Below are 20220 nucleotides of genomic sequence, written 5' to 3' on the forward strand. Positions count from 1 at the left end.
CTCCACCTCCCTTCTCGGCAGGGGTGGGTCACCTGCTCCCAGCACGGGTCCTCGTCCAGGTGGGAAAGGTACCGGCACTGACACTGCACAAGCCAGAGCAGAGGAGGCACAGGGAGAAGCCCACGGCACCCTCCTGTTCCAGAGCAGGCAAAACCACTCTGGATCCAAAAAGCACCAACACAGCCGGGGGCGGGGACCAGCGGGAAGGGCAGGACAGCAGTGGGAAGGACCTCTACCGGATAAGCAGAAGGCCACCTGGTGAGGGCGCCTGTCAGACTGAGGGAGCCAGATACATGAGGTTGGCGCACTGCACTGCAAATCACGCCTTCACACAAACGTGAAATTCAGTTTCCCACCCAGATCCCCACCCAACCAGCAAGCGGGGGCCTTCCCACCTGCCCACTTTTCTCTCATGGCCCAGGACAGACACTGGGGCTTTGTCCAGTGTTAACAATTTGCCCAGGTAAGGGGCTCTGGTTGCTACAGGAACTCCATGGTTTTAGATTTAACCCCAGGTTTTACTTATTTTTTTATTAATTTTTTTACACTTTGCAGTTCTAAGGAGAAAGCCCAGGGCCCGGCAGAAACTAGGTAAGCATTCTACCACTGAACTACACTCTCCGCCCTGATCCTGGGCTTTAGATTTTAATTTATCCAAAGAGAACAAAAGGGAAGAGGGGAGATGAGGCAGATCCTCCCATCACAGTGCCACCCAGCCCCACCCCTGGGGCCACAGTGACCACCATAGAGCAGTCTAGGTTCAGTGAGACACAGCAGCCCACATCAGTCTCACGAGGTGGGTTCCTGTTTCAAATGGTCAAAATTGGCCATGATGAGGCCTATGGAGGGGCCTTGGCCCCACCAGGTTTCCCCCTTTATTGCTCACCTTCCCGATGCCCCAGAGGTCCTCAGCTGGCCTAGGTCTGATTCAGCACACAGCTGCTGTACATCCAGCACCTGACCTAGAACAGGCAGGTGATCCAGATGCAAAACGTGGTCAGCTGACCCACTGCAAGCCGTCCCAGGTTACCTCCCCTCCCAGGCCTGGTGGGGTCAACTGTGCCTTATATCCAAGCTCCAGGCAGCTCCTTCTGCCACCTCCAGGCTGAGGTGATCTGCCAGCTCTGCATCACGAACCCACCCTGAGCATGTGTGGGCCAAGGTCCAAGTGCTCCTGGAGGAAACTGACCTCTTCCCTGGCCCAACAGCGCCTGAAGTGGAGTGGCTACAGCCTGAAGGAAGGCACCCTGCTCGGGCTGCTTGCCAAGTGCAGGAGGGCTGCTCTCCCTCTGTGAAGTGTCTAATGAGTGAACTATGTTGAAAACCAGAGCCTCTAATCTATTTTTCATAGAGCTTACAAGCTCTCCTGTGGCGAATGAGGCCAGCCCTGCAGGAGCACAGCAGGAGGCCCAGCTCCAGCCCTACTTGCTGACCAGACCCACTCAGGAATGTGGGGGCTCGCCTCTGCCTCACAGAGGCCTTTAGCATGATTCCTGGCCCCAAATCCTGGCGCCAGACACACGCACCCACAGGCATGCCAGCCACCCGGCAAGGGCACTCGCCAAAGGCTTCCCCGCAATCTGCATGGGGGATGTGGGGCAGCAGGCAGAGCCTGGCCCCAGTGCCCAGGGCGGCACATGCATGTGTGGGGCTCTGCAGAGACCAGCACAGCGTGGTGCCACAGTGAAACTCCACTTAAAGTACTTCTTTTTTATTGATTTCATTGAAAACAGAACAAGAAATGGTCTGAGCCAAAAGACTGCTCTTAAAACTGTCAAAAACATTTTAACAGAAAAAATAAACATGACTGCAATATGAATGTTTTAGAAGAGTCACACAAAAAAACCCACGGTTGCTGCACTAGTTACAGTATTTAGAAAGGTATATGCCAAAAAAAGTACATGACCTGCCAGACCGCCACACAAAAGGCGACGGCAAATTTATTCAACTACAAGACTAACGTTTTAAAAAAGTTTTTCCTGCATTTTATTCTAAAATCACTTTGTTCTCTTTTTACAGTTGATAGTTTATTTTCAGGTGGTGAGTAGAAACCACACCAGGTTCAGCACCGTTGTCTGTGTTGTGTTTATTCTTTGTCTGTCCTTGTGTTCAATAAGGGTAGGAAGCAAATCAGCTGACTCGACGTCATCGCAGGTGGCTTCAGGTCATCAGAAGGGACCAGCCTCAAGGGCCTGGCTGGGCGGGGGCGGGTGCAGGTCCATCTGCACCAACTGCTTCCTCACAAAGAAGCGCCAGTTAGAGTTTTGATACATAGGACTAGATATAGGATTTCTTTAAAAAGCAGACCCACGTTTTCTGCCTGACCTCGCCCAGGCTGTGACAGGAGGGAGGGTTCTCCCTGCGGCACCTGGGAGCAGGCACCAGCCACATAGGGAGAGGGTAGGCAGGTCTATCGGAGCAGCTGTGGGTGATGGCGGTTTTGGCGGGTGCCACACAGGAGTCTGGGCTGGACTGGAGAAAAAAACCAACCCAGTGGTGGAGTGAGGACCTCAGAGATCAGAGGAAGAAACGAGGAACGTCGCAAAGACAAACCACCACGGGAAACTCACAAGGTCACGCCTGTGGAGCCCCAGCGTCTTGTGAGGCACACAGTCCAAAGTGTGCCTGAGCAACAGGCCGGGTTGCCCCAGGTCTGGAGCACTGCTGGGGGGTCTGCACCCCTGGTCCCTCTGCACCGCCTCCTCTCCTAATTGCAGTCCATCAGAATCTGATCTCCAGCCTCCCACTGGCCTTGCTGCATCTCATAGGGGGTCAGTGGCAGCCGCGGAGCTGGTATCTGGCAGGCCGTTCTCCTGGGCCTCCTGAGAGGCACTGGCCTGCCGCTGGGCCAGGGCTGCACTCGAGTGCCGGCACTTGGGGGAGCCACAGCGGCAGCTGAAGAGCTTGCCCTTGATGTCCCAGAAGCGTTCCCCGTAGTCAAACCTGGGGGAGCAGAACTCAGCACCTCTACAGCCAGACCCAGGTGGTCAGGCAGGCTGCCCTCCCCAGACTGTCCCATCCAGGCTCTGATGGTCAGAGAGCACCCCACTCTGGCAGCACATGTGTGACCACACATCCGCCACACCCACCCCTCCTGCTGCACCTGGGAGGCCCTACGTACCCCAGCTGTTCTCCAGCCTGGATCAGGCGGGTGCTGAAGAAGGCGATCCTGGGAAACCGCAGGTCCTGGTGAGACATGAAGACGCGCACGGGCACGAGGTTGGGCTCGCAGTGGTGGTTTATGAACCGGCTGACGTTCCCGTAGAACCGTGCGTCAATGCAGTACACCTCTCCATCCTAGGGGCGAGAAAGCAAGATAGTCACGGAGGCCGCAGCCCAGCAGTGGCGCCCAGGAGTGCCCTCAGCCCCGGGACACTCAAGGGATCTTCTCCTGAGGGCTGTGGCAACAACGCAGAGACTTGGAAGGGCAGGGCAGGGCCTCTGTATAGACCTATGCCAGGACACAGAAAGAGGGCTTCTTGCTAACTTGAGGGCAGAGAGGACCAGGGCTCCAGGCAGCCCACAGACTCATCTGGCATCACAGTAGGATGGAGACTGGGTGAACTGCACCGACCCAGAAGCCCTTCAGATGCAGAGTTTTCCACCTAGGGATCCAGACTGAGAGATGCTGCTGCTGCCTAAACAGAGGCTGCATAGTGAGGAACACAGGAGACCCAAGTCAACAGCAGCAAGGGCCCGGGCACTGTCCTATAGGATTGCATGGAGCTGCCCAGGCTGGACAGAACCCAGGTGCTTCCAGGAGAGGCTGTGACCACCCTTGCTGTGTACCCAGCCTACACCACCAGAAAACGACAGCCTGAATAGCTGAGCTTGCGGTACGGATACCACACAGCAGAGGACTATCAGCATGTCACGGAACAGCCAGCTCAGAAGAGCACAACCAGGAGGAGATGTGCTGAGGAGACATCTGCACAGACCCAAGTCCTGTGGAGGAAAGGGTTGGTGCCAGAGGTTGCTCCTGGCCTCCTGGTCACATTTGCATTAGCATTCACGGGAGGCCCAATGGCACTCACAGAGGTTAAGAGGCCCAAACCCACACCAACCACAGGGAAGCACAGGGCAGGAGACAGCTCCCCAGTGTGTAACACTGGGATGAGGTGAAGCCTGGACTCCAGGACAGTCAGAGTTGTCGACACAGACTAGTTCCCTCCATCAACACCCCGCAAGAACAGATGTCCTCAGAGGCCACAGTGGGAGCAAACTCCACAGCAACCACCAAAATAAAAGACACAGCAACCCATGACCTGGGCCTGCCCCAAGAGGCTCAGGCATGCACTCCATGGGACACCAGGAGGAGGACAGCCTGATGTGATCTACCCCAGGGGAACTAGACCCTGCCCTGGGGTGGGTGTCCTTGTGCAGAGGTGACAGCTACCCACAACCAGGAGAACCAGGGTGCTCCCAGTGCAAGACAACTCAGGAAGCAGAGGTCTCAGAAGAGAAGCAAATGATAAAAAGAATCAGGTGTGGATTCTAATCAAAATCCACCACTGTTAACTTGCCACCGAGCAGGTCACCAGCTTCAGGGACCCTCTGGTGATGGTGAATGTCAAACCAAGTGTCTCTTTACAGTCAGTCACCTCAATGCCTTCTGTAAAGCCAGCAAGAGCCAACCTCAATCCCGATGTCCTGAGTGAAAAGGCTGAGGGAGAGCTGCATGTCCTGTCCTGACAGCACGCTGACCCTGTGGTGCAGGACAGGCAGAGAGGGTAACAGACAAACAGACAGACAGACAGACACACACACACACACACACACACACACACACTCTGTACCACTCCTTGTGTGAGAAGGACTGTGCCTGCACTGTCACAGTTCTACAAATGGTCAATGGTAGCAGAGGACAGCTGCTGTGGTCAGAATATCTCCACATCCTTCACACTGCCCAAGAACATGTCAGGAGGTGGCCAGGTCCTGAGGCAGCCCTGGGGGGACCACACCCGAGGAAAGGGGCTCCAGAGCTGCCGCCTCTCTGCACAGGGACACAACAAGTGGAGGTGCTGATGAGGCACCAGGCCATAGCCCTCGCCAGATGCCAAGTACTGCACCAGAGCCCCTGTGGTCTCTGAGCTCCCAGACTCAGGCAACAGGCACAGGAGTACTAAGGACATGGACAGAAGCAACATACTACTCTAATTTTAAAGTATGAAATCTTCGGTGAGATTAAAAATCATAATTCCAAAACGTAAATGAACTGAAATGAAATCTCACTGGTGACAATCACCGAGAAGCGAAACACAATACACTTCATGTGTCCTGAGTGGAGCGTACCCAAAGGCCCCACCACAGAGGCAGCCAGCACATCCAACAGTCATCTGTGCCTACTGCTGCTGGATGACAACGAGGACCTAAAACCAGAATTCCCAGCAAACAAGATTTTCACTGTAAGAGACACAAGGATGAAATCAAACCAGCTGGGTAAAAGCCCTGCATCAAAACATGAACTGGAAACATCACTGAGAACCAGCAAAACCCTGGTTCCTTCATCGCTGGCCTCTGGATAGAGGGTCTAGCAATGCACCCTAACAGCAATGAGAGCTGGGTCTGAAAGTCATTCTCCAGAAAGGAAGACAATGCCCTGGGCAAAGGACTGGCTCCAGGTGTGGATGGGCTGGACGGAGCAGCCTGGTGGGTGCCAGAAAGCAGGCGCACAGGAGACAAAGAATGGCTGTAACTGGTCAGAGCACACTGAGCAGAGAAAATCCACAGTCCACAGGGCCACTCGACCCAGACAAAATAAAAAGACCAAACTTGCTTTGCAACCCGTAGTTTTTATACCACCTCCTCACCTTGGAACAGGCAGCTAAATGGCCGGTGTGAGGCTTCTTGCCCCCTCCCACTAGGGTGACTCAGAAGCTAAGGTTTGTTTTTTATAAAGAAGCATTTCATTTAACAAATGTACAAGGGGTGACATGACAGAAGCCCCATGAAACACAGCTCAGAATCTCCATGGTACAGAGATGTCAGGTGAAGGGGAAGGGGAGGACCATTCCCATTCAGAGGACAGGAATCAGGCACCACAAATTTCCATCCAGGACCCGCTGAAGTGAGGGAGATGTGGAAGGGCAGAGGCGACAAGGGCAAGATGGTGAGTGAAGTCATCAGGGCAGGGCCAGGCCCAAGGAACATGGAGAGGATCTTCCAAAGAGGTCAACTTCCTGCTTGGCATAAGTGCTCGTGGACACAAGCAGGGGACCCAATAGAGAAACTAAAGCAGATGTGTGGACACAGGGAACACCAATGAATAGCCAGAGGAGCGGGGACAGGAGAGGAGGTGATGAAAGGAGGAAATTCTAGAGACCATAAAAAGAACAGGCCAAAACTCCCCCATTGGACTCCCAGCTTGGGGGTCCCTTCTCTTTGGAGAAGTCTGTCACTGGTGCTTTTGGAATAAACCTGCTGCTTGTTTGCTATCTCTGTGGCTTGTTCTTCAATTCTTTGCTGAACAGAAACAATGAACCCAGCCCCCTAGACGGAAACAGAAGAACACAGTACCTCCGACAAACTGCCCCTGAGCGCCAGCCCATCCTCCCAGTTGGCAGGAAGCACTGGGGCAGGGACCAAGGGAGCCGGCACACATGTGTGAGACCTGGCAGGGCGCAGCATGGTCATGGGACAGCCCTCTCCTTGTTGAAGAGCAGCTGCCTCTGCACAGATGCCTGGCTGGTGCTCACCACTGACCACACTGCAGGGACTCGCTTTCACTCACTGGAAACACAGGGTGCCCATCTGCACACCCATCACCCAGCCGCCAGAGGGGAAGGTGCTTCCTGTAGGACTGGAGCTCAGGCGGGGTCCCCTGGTTGTTGCTCTCCTTTGGTGCTTCTGTCCAGAACTACAGGCCCAGAGATGACACACAGAGCTTTAAAGCAACCCTCCTCTACCCCAGGAACTGTCCCACTCTGCACCAAGCATCCCCAGGCTTCAGTGGCATCCATGGTAGCCCACAAGCACACTCTCACATCTCAAAAGAATCTCCAGTGAGCTCAGAACCCAGAGACACCCCCAAAGGACAGCAAGCTGGTGTGCATAGTCCTTGGGGCACACAATGGCCACCCATCAGCATGTAGCTCATAGACCTTCAGAGGCAGGGGTGCACAATGCAGGTCTCCCAGAGACCAAGGGCCACTCTTGAGCCTCAGGTCCCAGCGTTGGAGCTAGCAGCCCTTCCAGAACCTGCCTAGCCCAATCAGCTAGAGTCCCTCCCACAACAGAGACAGTGAGGGCCACACCCTCCTTCACGCGTTCCTACTGTAGAGGCCTCTGTTGCCAGTCTCAAGGAGGTCTTCAACAGGGTCCTCAGACACTGGTGCAGCCCTTCCTAAGTTTATCTGGTCAAGAAACCCTCCAGCTAGGTCTGTGGCAGATAAGCCACAGAAGGCAGCTTAAGGCCCACACCCCAGGGCCCTGTGAACAGGGTAAAGCTGGAGCAAAGGTCCAAAGCAGGTGAGAAGGGGCACAGGTGGGGCAGGATCTAGGCAGGGCACTTAAGATGCTGACACACTCGGGCCCTGAGACAGTGGTGCTCAGGTGGACACAGTGGGGTCTGCTCCCAGCGGAGCAGGGGCCTGGAGGCACTAGTGTGCTCAGGGGTCAGAAGATGCAAAGAGACCTCACAACCCAAGAAGACAAGCAGTCCAACCCAAACAGGCCACATGTTTAAAGCTACTTCAAAAAAACAAGACCTAAGAACATCTAATAAGCACAGGAAAATATGTTCAATACTGTCAACCACCCAGGAAATGCAAATTAAAATGACAATGCCTGGAACTCTCCTCTGTTGCTGGTGGGAACACAAGTGGAATAACCACCTTGGAAAACCGGCAGTTTCTTTTAAGGTTGAATGTACTTTTACCACATGACCTGGTGACTCCACTCCCAGGTGTTTACCAAGAGAAATGAAAACTCACACCCTGGATGGCTTCAAGTCACAGCAGGTAGTTCCCAGCAGAGAGCTGGAAACAACGGGGCCATGTGCAAGCACAAGCTGCTGAGTCAGAGAAGCAGGCAGCCACTGTGGTGTGGCTGGAACGACACAGGCAGACACAGACCCCTCACTGGACATCCTAACGCAGGAAAAGCTCACCTTCAGGGAAGGTGGGCAGGGTGAGCAGTTGTGGGGACTCAGGTGGTGGACATCTCCTCTTGGCTGTGGCTGTACCAGCATGTGCACTTAGTACAGCTGAAACAGACTTAAAAGGTAACCCAAAGGGAAAAGCAAAAATCCATTTGATTAAGGGAAGCTCCACAGAAGACCCAACATCAGACCACAGAAACCCAGGGTGCACCAGAGTCGCCTGAGCCACTCGAAGGGATGCAGTGTGCTTGTGAGCCAGCAAAATGGTGAATCCCTCAACAGCTCCCAGTGCAGTTCCTCAGCTCGGCATACCCCCAGTGAATCCCACGGGAGTTTCAAGCTGATTTCAAAACCTACATGAAACGATGAAGACCAAGGCCCTCGTCGAGGGCTCCAGTACATGTGGAAATCAGTACCTGAGACTTGGGTGGGCAAGCCCAGGCACTGGGGACACTTCAGCTGTGGTAACAGTCACTACAGCAGGGAGGGTGGTCTCCCAACCAGGGTGCAAGAGACAGGCATCCAGGCGGAAAATAAAACCTGAGCTGACCAAGTCCATGGGGCACGGACCCAAATGTGAGGGCTCAAGTGTGACTTCCGGAACTCACTTGGGTTCACACTCTAACTAGGGCATCACAAAAGCCAAACAGGCATACAGGAGAAGACTGGTAAGTCAGACCCCAACAGGAACAAGGACCAAACTTGCTGAGGGCATAGCGAGGAGGCAAAAAAGCCACACAGGAAGGAGGCCTGGGGCACCCAGAAGAGACACAGCATCCACCAGGACAGGCACCACCAATCAACAGGAGGAGCACTAGCCACAGTTCCCAGGAGAAGCCCCCTATAAGTCATAGCACCCACGGCACCGGACGCCTGCCAGCAGCACACAAGCTGCCCTCGCTCAGGCCTGGCGTCCCTGCACACGCAGACATCAGAGAGCCAGAACCCCAGCAGCCAGCCTCTCTGGGGGAGCATGTTGTTCCACGGTGCTGGGCCTCCCAGGAGAGGACTGTGGGGACCACAACCTAGGGTGGATAGGGACCACAACCTAGGGTCGAGAGCAGCTGTGGAGGCACTCATTTGCAGGGACCATACTGTTTCTGCGGTCTGGTGGCTACTGTCAAAGGTGAGAAAACCTCATGTCCCCACCGACCAGTGCTGGCTCGGCAACTCCGGAGTGTTCTAGGAGAGCACTTCCGGACTCAGGAGCTTCGGGGGAGCAAGTCAAAGGCTCAAGCAGCAAAGTGCTCCAGCACTTTGAGCCATTTGAAGGGATGTAGTGGGTTTGTGAGCCAGCAAAACAGCGGAGGCCTCGACAGTCCCCAGCGCAGTTCCTCAGCTCGGCATACCCCCAGTGAACGAGGGATGAGCCTGTTGGCATTCTGGCCCAGGCCTTCCATCTATAGTGCAGTTCCCTTCTGTCCCTCTGCCTGTCAGCACACGGCCCCTCCATCTCGGGCTCTAGAGGTGCAGTGGGGTGTGAGGAGAGTGGCCTGCAGCATGAGCTGGGCTCCCCCTCAGGTGTCCACTCCCTGTCTAGGGCTCAGCAGGTCTGTCTCCAGGGCCAGCGGCACAGAACCAGAGCTCACACCCACATTTCAGGGTTGCAGCCAGCTCCTCATGTCCAGCCCCTCACATCACATCACCTTGTTGTCTAGGTCGAAGAGGTAAGAGTCTTCTTCCCGAACATCGGCTTCCGAGTCTGAGATCAGCTCCCCGACATACCTGCAGTGAAGAGAGGGGACAGTGCGCCCACGGCCCCTTGAACAAGCTTCTGTGGTCGTTCCTGAGGCAGAGCATGACTACAGGCAAAGAGTGTGGGCAATGACCAGTGGCAGATAGTGAGCTGCTGCTTGGAGGGCGAGTGTGACCAGGGCCTCTGCTACACCCCACTCCCAAGCGACTAGATGCGCCTGCTCTGAGAGCTTTTCCTGGAGTGCAGACATGCAGGTGTCCCAGAAATGACTCATATAGCCAGCAGACTTGAGTGACCCCAGACCCACTTACTCGCAGACAAAGGTGCCCAATGGGATGTCCTGCAGGGACCGCACGCCCCAGCCCATGTCCTGTGTCCGATAGAGCTGGAGCCTTGCCCTGGAAAACAGGGAGAGGGGAGATGGACATGTGCCCTGCACTCAGACAAACTCAGCTTGGCATGTTCTGCAGTGAATGGCAGGAGTAGATGAAGAGGAAAGCCCTGGTTTCTTATCTGAGACCCATATAGCTCTGCACGTGGCCGGCAGTAGCTCACACCCAGGAAGCTGGGAGCACAGACTGGGCCTGATGCCAAGGTACGGAGTGCAGAGGCCATGCCTGTGCAGCAGCTTCCTCACTGTGGCTGCCTGTTTTCCTCTGGGTGGCGTGGGGACCAAAGATGCTCATGCATGAAAGCCCTACTGCTGGGGCATGGAATGCTATGCTGTTGGCCACCCAGATAGTGGCATCAGAAGGAGCCAAGCAAGCTCCTCAGAGCCTTGGGCACTGAAGCAGACCATGCTTGGGGAGTCCCCCCAGTTTTGAGGACCCCTTAGAGCCACACACATCCTGTTGGCCCATTCATGGGTCCAGGGGATATGGCAGGACTGTGCTTGTCCCTGGAGGACAGAGAAGAGCAGGCTAGCCACCAGCACTCTGTCTGCACTCCCACACAGGCCACGGTTACTGATGTCAGACCCAAACCTGGGCAGGCTCATAGAACGGAGGGCTTGAGTGATGAGGAAAAAGGCTGCAGACTAGCTGCCATCAGACGTCACCACTAGTTGCCAGAGACACAGTGGGTGAGCACAGAAGGCAGCAGGAGTGCTCTGTTAGGATGAAGTCCGTCCCATTGAAGAAGGGCATGGGAACTCAGGCTGCAACACCGCCTCTGCCTTCAGTGCTGTGCCCAACACCACCTTCCTCTCTAGCCGAGTCTGAGTGGTGCACAGCTGGCCGTCACAGGCTGCGCCCTTTCTAGAGCACAAGACATCGCTCCACCCATACCCACACACTCTAGTCCAGGGTGACTAGGCACCCGCAGGCCTCCCACCTGAGACCGTTCTGCACGACACGGTTGCGGCAGTTCCTCCAGCAGGAGCAGGCGTGGTTACACTCGAAGATCAAGGGAGGCTCAGCCATGTTGAACTCTGGCAGGAGTCGGCCGTCCTATGGACAGACAGCAGCTATGAGGGCTTAGCAGAATCAGTTGCTTTTGTTTCCAAAAGGGTGGATACAAATGCATTTTTATAGAGTGTCCAGTGTGGCCTCAAATGGACATAAAACCCATGATTTCTAGAACACCTGCTGGGGAACATGGGGTAAAACTCTACACCAAGGGTTTGGAGCAGAGCCCCGCCAGGAGCTGAGTGGCTGTGGAGGCTTCAGGGAGCTCACCTGGTCCTTGCTTGTCCACGGTCCTCCCTGCCCTCCTGCCTTGTCTTCTCAGTCAGTCCAGGGCTACAGCATGGGGGTCCCCACTTCCTTTAGGTGGTTGGCACCTCCTGGACACTCCTGTACACTTGACCTTGCTGCTCTGAAAGTCCCTGCATCTGGGGACCCCACCACCTGCTCCCTTTCTACACCCCAAGCCAGACAAGGGGTGTGTACAAGCCTGAGCCTTCGGAGTATTCTGAGCAGCTGCAACTACCCTTGGAATACTTGCTCCTGCCCTGCCCTGCCCTGCAGGAGCCACACCCCAGGACAAGATCTACTGGTACCTGCCAGCTCTGCCAGCCCTCTCTTGGTGACCTCCTGTCATTCAGAAAACACATTTCACGCTCCACAATTTCCTTCTCCTCTGAAGATCCCTTGGGAAAGACTCTGCTGTCCCCATTCTCAGCCTGCTGCTTCTTCACCCAGCACTCCAGCCCCTCCCACCAGTGACCCCTGGACTCCCAAACCAAGCCTTCCACTATGTTCCTGAACTGCATCCTGGGCCTTTGAACCCTTCTCTTCTTAGCTTTTCCCTCAGGGCCTCTCACTGGGCTTTTCCTGCCAGCACCTGCCAGTCACTTCCAAGCCCGAGGCTGCCCTGGCCACCCTGCCCAGTGATGCTCCCTCCATCTAGCCCAGCCCCAGCCTGTACCATCCCTCTGTGTCTCACACCACTCACACTGGCAAGGACAAGGCAGAGCTCACCAGACATTGCAACAAAGGTTTCCTCCTGTGGCTGAGCCAGGCCAACTCCAGTTCCAGGACCCCTGGAACCACCCAGAAAAGCCCTCCTCCCAGTCTGTGGCCTCCTTCTGCCTATGCACACCAGCTCACCTCTGGCTCCCACTCCCCAAGTCGCTGGGACAGTCTTGGAACAGGAAGTGACGTGTTTTTGTGCCCCTCCTCCAGCAGAACTTACCCAGCAAGCACATCTGCAGCAAAGGAACAATCCTCACCTTATCATACCAGCAGCGCATGCTGAGCTGGCCACACATGCAGGTGCTGGAGGAGCAGTCGTCTATGCACACGCAGTACTGGGGATGAGAGTAGCAGGGCACCATCAGACACGGGCAGACTTGGCCCCCTACTCTTCCTCCCAGTATAGTCATGGTCACATGTGTTGCAAATTGTCAAAATTACCCTTTGTCTGATATGGTCTTTCTCAGGAGAGCCAGAAAGGACACTTGGGACACTAAGAAAGTCACTGAGTGCTTGAGGAGAGGAAGGGGAGGTCAATGAGGCACAGCCCCCAAGGAGTTAAAGGCCAGACTCCACAGGAAGATGAGTCAGGGCCCACAGCCTCTCACCTGAGGCCAAGAACCAACACCCCAGGAGGGTGGTGGGGCTACCCACAAACAAAGCCACAAGGACAGCCTTTGAAAAGGTCTGATTTCAGCCATAAAAGGAAAAGACTGCAAGTCAACTACCTGGCGGCCTGCACAACCCCACAGACACTTGTTAGACTGCACCCTGCAGTGGGAGCTGGGGGCCAAGGGTGCCTCCAAGGCTCTGCACGGGACTCCTCTCCTTCCTGACCCAAGGACCAGGCAGCACCAGCACCCTGAGCAACCACGGGCTGGGGAATGCTTGGCCCTGCTCTGGACCAGCAAAGCCTAAGAGGCGGGCCCCACGGCGTCCAGCGTGGGACTCAGGATCCTTTTTCTGGCAGAATCTTCTTCTGCCCTCCACCTCCTTTGTGGGAGGTAACTGCTACAAAAATACCGCCATGTCACTGCAGCCCTCTGCTGAGAGTGGGAAGAAAACCCAGAGCCCAGGCTCCTGAGGCCCCCACTCCTGGTCTGTCCAGTGTCCCTCTCCACCAACCTGCAAGTGAGTGATGTTCCTGTCGATGCTCATGGGGGAGGTCACGCAGTTCTGGGAGACGTACTTGTAGTTGGTGGGGCAGGGCTCGCTGTCCACAGCGTTGACACAGGGGATGGGGATGCGCTCATAGCCTCGAGCAATGTCTCTGCCGGGGAAAGGGGGCCATCAGGAGCTCTGCCCAGCGGGGCCTGCACCCAAAGGTCACAAGTGCCCACAGAGCTGCTGGCTCTGGGGCCTCCTCACCTGCTCACCGTCTTCTCGACAGGGGCGGGCCTGTCAGGGGCCGAGTCCCGCAGAGCCTTGCTGGTCTGCAGCGCACTCCACACCTGCGAGTCGAGGCTCGCGCACTGCAGGGGTGTTTCTCCTTCCTTGTTTTTTAAGGTGACATCTGAATCCCGAGAAAGAAAGAGGCTAAAAGGAAAAACGTAAGCCAACAAAATATCCAAATCTGAATTTATAAGAGACAAAGATAAGATTTATCAAATTAATCTACTGGCTAGGAACAGAGCAGAGTCCACCTTGCCACACCCTCCACATGTACGGCCTAGGGCACCAGGCCTCACTCTGCCCCACACCCAGTGGTCGCAAGAAGGGTGTGCAAGAACTAGGATGGCCAGTGATTTTTATTTCAGATTTATCCGCAGGGATAAGGGGAGAGACGACGGGGAGAAGACTCTGTTCTGGCCCTGAGCAGGGTGGGCAGCCAGAGTGTGACCCCACTGATGGGGCCACAGCCTCACCTTGGGCACAGCACTTCAAGTGAGGCAGCAGTCACACGTTCCCTCCTTCCCCAGAAGCAAAGACTCCACCCAGGACCCCACCAGAACAGGGTGTGTTTAAAGAGGGCCCTGGGCAGCCAATATAGGCTCTACTCACAGCTCTAGCCTCCTCTACAGGGAACCCTGCTCCTGGGATGGGACACCCAAAAGCCTCTGAGGGCCTCACTTGGAGAAGAACTGTCCCCACACTGCTTCCTGGTAGGAGTGTTAGGTCTAAGATTCAGCCCAAGATTCAAACTAAGAATTTGGGATTCTACAGGACTATACTCCCTAAGCCAGAAACATGCCACAGCTGATCTCAGAGGGGACTGGGAAATATGCTCCTTTCCCTGCAAGACCCCAAGGATACTTGTCTACCACCAAGAACAGAGGGCTGCACTGATGTCAGACCTTGTATGGACATGACCACTGAAGCAGCCCTCAGGGCCGAGGATAGTAACACACTTACACGACACAGTCATAGCGATTCTCCCTGGCAGCGATGTGCAGGGGTGAGTCTCCGTGGATGTTCACAGCGTGCAGGTCACACTTGGCAGCCAGGAGTATCTCAGCTATGTCCACACAACCTGAGAATGCAGCCCAGTGCAGGCAGATGTTTTCCTCCTGGGCAGAGACACAGTGAGAGCCCCGTGAACGACACTCCTGGCCAGGTGCAAGGTGCTGGGACCAGGTGATAGCAACCCCTCTGCTTGTGGGCCTAAAGAAGGGCCTCACAGTCCAGAGAGCAGTTTCCTACCTGAACTCCACAGCACCCTTTCTTCCTATTTTAAAAGTCAAAATTGTAGTACAGCACATGCCTGTAATTCCAGCGGCTTGTGAGGCTGAGACAGGAAGATCTCAAGTTCAAAGCCAGCCTCAGCAAAAGTGAGGCACTAAGCAACTCAGTGAGATGCTGTCTAAATTAAATACAAAATAGGGCTGGGAATGTGGATCAGTGGTCCGTTGCCCCTGAGTTCAATCCCTAGTACTGCAATGCCTCCCCTCCCCCCAAAAAGAGTATTTTTAAAATGGGGCATGGGGTGGGGGGAACACCCAATCAGAATTATACTACCTTAAATGCCATACATCATTTACATAACCAGTGGGATACTCTTCTATTTTCAAAAACTGACATTCTTTCCCAAATAGCTAAATAGTTTCACAGGATTGATGTTTAAGATATGAAAACAACAAAAGTATTTAAGAATTGCCTTGAAAACTAATTTTGGGGGGACAGCAGGGGACAGGGGATTGAACCCAGGGGGTGTATTATCACTGAGCCACATTACCAGCCATTTTCATTTTGAGACAGGGTTTCACAAAGTTGCTTAGGGCTTCACTAATCAGCTAAGGCTGGTCTGAAACCTGTGATCCTCCTGCCTCAGCCTCTGAAGCTGCTAGAATTATAGCATACATATCACCACACCCAGCTTAAAAAAATGTTTAAGTAAAACAAAAATAAAACTTGGAAAAGTATTTGTGCTACATGTAAAACAGATAATTTATAATTAATTCACAATTAATAATGGTAAGTTTCTTAGAGCATAATTGTGGGAAAAACAAAAAAAGGTATTACCATGATAAAGAGCTTACAGAAGACAAAAAAAAAAAAAAAAACATAAATAGGAGAAAATGTTGAGCCCTATCAGATAGCTAAGAAACGGGTTTAAAACATCAACAATGATATCTCCAGCTGGACAAAATGCAGCTCTGTGGGAGGTGACACCCACAACACACCACCCCCACCACCCCCACCTCAGCTGAGTTCTGCAGCCCCACCCAGAGGGCCTGGGGACATTGCTGCTGCCTACTGTCCAGCGCACTGCCACCCACTTCATTTTCCTCTCCAGTGTGGTGCTAATGCCCTCTATCCTGTTTTTTCTCCCATCACGAATAAGTCTTCTTCAACTGTTGGAGGCACGCTGTGCTGCCACCAACACCCCCCTTCCTCTGCGGTCTGCCTCTGCTGACCTCCCCTTGCTCCGCTCCCTCCCCTCCAGCCTGTCCTCTCTGAGGTCCCATTCCTGTCCAGCCATTTCCAGGCATACCCAAGCCGGCTCCCTCTCCTAAATCCCTTCCCAGACCTCTGTCATGGTCTCAATCCTTCGTCCTGGAGTCCCAGTGTCTCTTTCAGGTTGGAACCACTCCCTCCTTTCCATTTTCCTTCTCTATAGCAGTCATTTTTTAACAACCAGCAAATTAACAGGTTTTTTTCTTTTTTAATATTTCATGCTTTAGTTTTAGGAGGACACAATATCTTTATTTTTATGTGGTGCTGAGAATCGAACCCAGTGCCTCATGCATGCCAGGCTAGTGCACTACCACTTGAGACACATCCCCAGTCCAAATTAACAGTTTTTTTTAAAAGGTCAATCACATCCCCCAAACCTCAGCTGCCCAGATTCCTTCTTCCCACCAAGTAGCACCCCTGCCTGCTGAGGGACCCACCCTCAGAGAATCTGCTCTACCTCTTAGTCCACGAATATCTCATGCTGGTTGGTCACCAGTTTGCCAGCGTCCTGGTGGGCCTTTAGCAGCATGCCCTCCTTGAAGCTCTATGAAGGCACAGCCCCTGACTGTCACCACAGTGGGAACACTTCCTTCAACTTGTGCTCTTTGTTCTGCAGATTTGTCTTGCCACAAACCAGGGTGGGGGGCAGGGAGGTGGTCTCCTGTGACGTCATTGTTGGCGATGCATGGCGCTAGCATGGCCCTCCACCAGTGCTGTCAACTCTGCCAGCTTTGAGTGGGCCTTACTCCTTGGTGATGGGCACCCAGTCGCTTATGTTTTTGGCACAGCTCGAGCTACTGGAGACCCACCAGATACGGAGATAGGCACCTGCTGTAAGCAACAGAGGCCATCCACTTCTTTTGCTGAATAATTTCTCAAGGCCAAACATGCCAACTACTGGTTGTAGGATGTAAAAGGAGACTGACCTGAAATGGTTCCCACTCTAGCAGCACAGCCTGGGTGGAGCTCACTCTGGCAATTTCCCCAATGGCCAGAGTCAAGCCAACCATCCACTTAGTTACAGGGGCAGCCGCAGGCTCAGCACAGAATCCCACGGGCAGATTCAGAGCTGCGTCCAGCTCATCTGTAACACTAGGGTGCTCTCAGACAAGTGGACAATCTCCTATCCAGTGTGCACGAGTCAAGGCTTTTCAGCTCAGTGCACATTACGAAAGAAGAAAGCAGAACAGGGGTAGTGTCGTCCTGCCACCCTCCCTGCCAACCACTGACTGCCCTGAGCATGGGCTTCATTGCTGCCTCTGCTTCCCAAAGAAAAACTAAAAATGAATGTTTTTTCCTTGACCTCAGTGTTTTCTGAAAATCTTAGTGTGTCAGGGTTCTTTTCTGATTGTTAATCTTAGTGGCCTTCTGACCCTCTGGTGTTCTTCTGGTTTCCATCTCCCCACAAATCCTGAACTCAAAATCCTGTTTCCTCAGGGGCTTCTTTTTCCTTTATCAGAATGATTTATGACTCTGTAACCAGAATTTCACTTTTGAGAACTTCCAATCATCCATGACCCTCCTCTTGTGGGATTGCTCCAACCTCTGGTTCAGAGGGCAATGACACTGCTTTCTTCTGTGGACCAGGTGATAGCACTGGAGCTGCCCAGGTCTCAGCTACACATGAAGGGGACCAGGCAGAGCCCCTGGAGCTCAGGATAGGGGAGAGACCTCTGAAAGAGGCTCTGGAGACCTGTGCCTTACCTGCCGGGCCTATCCCCCAGGCAGGTGAGAAGTACTGTCCATCCACATGCCAGAGACTGGAGGATGCAGGAAGGCCTGCCTCAGTTGCGGGGACAGCATCACCCCTGCACTGACAGCTGCTCCAGAGCCATCTACCTCCTGGCCAAACCCCAACCCCATACCATCAGACTGACCCAGGCCAGCAGCTACCCTAGAGCAGAGCTCAGGAGTTCCATGGGGGGCAAGGATCCCAATACCATGATGTCTATAAAAAACAGGTTACGGGATTCACAGAGAAGCAAGAATCATAAGCTGCCAACCACACCAGGACGGCCATGGGTGTTGGACTGGCAGACACGGCCACCAGGAAGCTAGTGGAACACATAATCAGAGGTGCAGGGAAGACTTGCTACAAGTGCCTCAAGAATCCAAAGAGGGGCTGGGGATGTGGCTTAAGTGGTAGCGCGCTCGCCTGGCATGCGTGCGGCCCGGGTTTGATTCTCAGCACCACATACAAACAAAGATGTTGTGTCCGCCGATAACTAAAAAATAAATATTAAAAAATTCTCTCTCTCTCTCTCTCTCTCTCTCTCTCTCTCTCTCTCTCTCTCTCTCTCTCCCCTCTCTCACTCTCTCTCCAAAAAAAAAAAAAAAAAAAAAAATCCAAAGAACCTTTAGGGTTGAAAACCAGCATGACTGCATCACAGAAGAGAAGTGAGTTGGAAGACATACTGATAAAACTAGCCAGGCTGAGGTGCAGAGTGAAAAATAATTTTAAAAAACTAAAACAAGAGCATCCACGGACTGTGGGGTATTTCACACAGTCTAATATACATGTATCTAGAACTCTGGGAAAGGTGGTGGGCAAAGATGCAACTAAAGAAAAGACAACCATATAATTTACAAATTTGACAAAACCCTAAATCCACAGATCCAAGATCTAAGAGCCAAGGGTGGGGGTGCATGCCTGTAATCTCAGTACTCAGGAACCTGAGACAGGAGGATCTCAAGTTCGAGGCCAGTCTGGGAACTCAGTGGCAACTTGTCTCCAAATAAAAATAAAAAGAAGTCTGGGGATGTGGTTAAGTGGAAGAGAACCTCTGTACCAAAAAAAAAAAAAAAAAAAAAAAAAAAAACCCTCAATAACCCTATGCAGACACAGAGACAACACCAAGGCATGTCATAAAAGCTCAAGAGTAGCCAGAAAGCAAAGAATTTGTTACAAAGGAGAGACCAGGAAGCACGTTCAAAGCAGTCAAGATTGCAGGAAGCAATGTACACATCATTGAAAGAAAAACGAGACTAGGACTCTGACCACCAAAGCACCTTTCAAAACATGAGGGCCAAGCAGGGGCTGTACAGGGATGAGCGTGTGCAGGAATCCATCACTAGCCAGCCTGCACTACAAGAAATGTGGCAGGTGTGAGACTGGCAGAAGCAGCAGTGTCGGGAAAACGGGTCTAACAACGGAGGAACAGCTAGCAACCACCACCCAGGCCAAAAGGCAGGACATATACTCCTGGAAGCCAGGAGGCGTGGAAAAGCCCCTGATGTTAGGGCAAGAGACAGAAAATGCAGGGAAGAGGGGAACAAAGCTCGGGAAGAAGTGATAAGAGAGGACAAGGCTCTTTTGCCAAGTCTCTCATCAGGACCCAGGCAGACACCAGCTAGGGATAGGCGGGTCAACTCGTGCACATAGACAACAGGCTTCTGACAAACATGCAAAATTAATTCTACAGAAAAAGGGCAACTTTCTTCCCAATAGACTGGTAGACCTTTGACCCACACCTCATGTCACACATAAAAATCAACTCAAGCTGGACGTAGTGACACACACACCTGTAAATCCCAGCGGCTCAGGAGGCTGAGGCGGGATAATTACAAGTTCAAAGCCAGCCTCAGCAATGGCGAGGCACTAAGCAACTCAGTGAGACCCTGTCTCTAAAACAAAAAATAGGGCTTGGGATGTGGCTCAATGGCCAAGTGCCCCTGAGTTCAACCCCCAGTATACCACCTCTCCCCACAAAAAAAAAAAAAAAAAAAAAAAAAAAAAAAAACCTCAAAATAGCCCAAAGACCTAAAGCTTACAACCATAAGGCTGCTGCCCAAAACATGGGGTAAGATCTTCAGGGTCTTAGTATCTTCAACTGCACAATGGTTTCATAAACAGAATATCCAAAGCAGAATCCACATATACGCACAAAGATAAACTGGGCTCTGTAGCAATTCTAAAACTTCCAAAGACATATCTATAAAGCATATCTGATAAAGACTTTGTTTCCAGAACATTAAAAAAAAAATCTGGAGATTCAAGAACAAGAAAATTAACCACCAAATAAATAAATAAATAAATAGCTAAAGATCTTAGCAGATCCTTCAGAAAACACACAAACAGAAAATAGGTCCACAAAGATGATTATCATTAGTCAATACAG

At 52.9% G+C, this 20220-nt stretch overlaps 1 protein-coding gene across 13 annotated transcripts in view; it reads right to left on the minus strand.

The window, feature by feature from the left end:
* Nucleotides 1-885: 885 nt before the first annotated feature.
* The window catches only part of Ehmt1 (euchromatic histone lysine methyltransferase 1), a 157191-nt gene continuing 137856 nt past the window's right edge, over nucleotides 886-20220 (minus strand). For 12 of the 13 annotated variants that reach the window (XM_077108753.1, XM_077108751.1, XM_077108752.1 and 9 more), the window contains 9 exons: nucleotides 14561-14715; nucleotides 13577-13744; nucleotides 13334-13478; nucleotides 12466-12543; nucleotides 11127-11242; nucleotides 10106-10192; nucleotides 9745-9823; nucleotides 3122-3297; nucleotides 1696-2943 (listed from right to left, as the gene is read on the minus strand). In XM_077108753.1, coding sequence (XP_076964868.1) covers nucleotides 2763-2943; nucleotides 3122-3297; nucleotides 9745-9823; nucleotides 10106-10192; nucleotides 11127-11242; nucleotides 12466-12543; nucleotides 13334-13478; nucleotides 13577-13744; nucleotides 14561-14715 — 1185 coding nt within the window. In that variant the 3' untranslated portion in view covers nucleotides 1696-2762. Of the gene's footprint in view, nucleotides 963-1695; nucleotides 2944-3121; nucleotides 3298-9744; nucleotides 9824-10105; nucleotides 10193-11126; nucleotides 11243-12465; nucleotides 12544-13333; nucleotides 13479-13576; nucleotides 13745-14560; nucleotides 14716-20220 lie in introns of those variants that run through there. The other variant, XM_077108758.1, reaches the window with a different exon arrangement.

The sequence above is a fragment of the Callospermophilus lateralis genome, chromosome 2, assembly GCF_048772815.1.
Source record: "Callospermophilus lateralis isolate mCalLat2 chromosome 2, mCalLat2.hap1, whole genome shotgun sequence".
In the NCBI taxonomy this organism is placed as follows: domain Eukaryota; kingdom Metazoa; phylum Chordata; class Mammalia; order Rodentia; family Sciuridae; genus Callospermophilus; species Callospermophilus lateralis.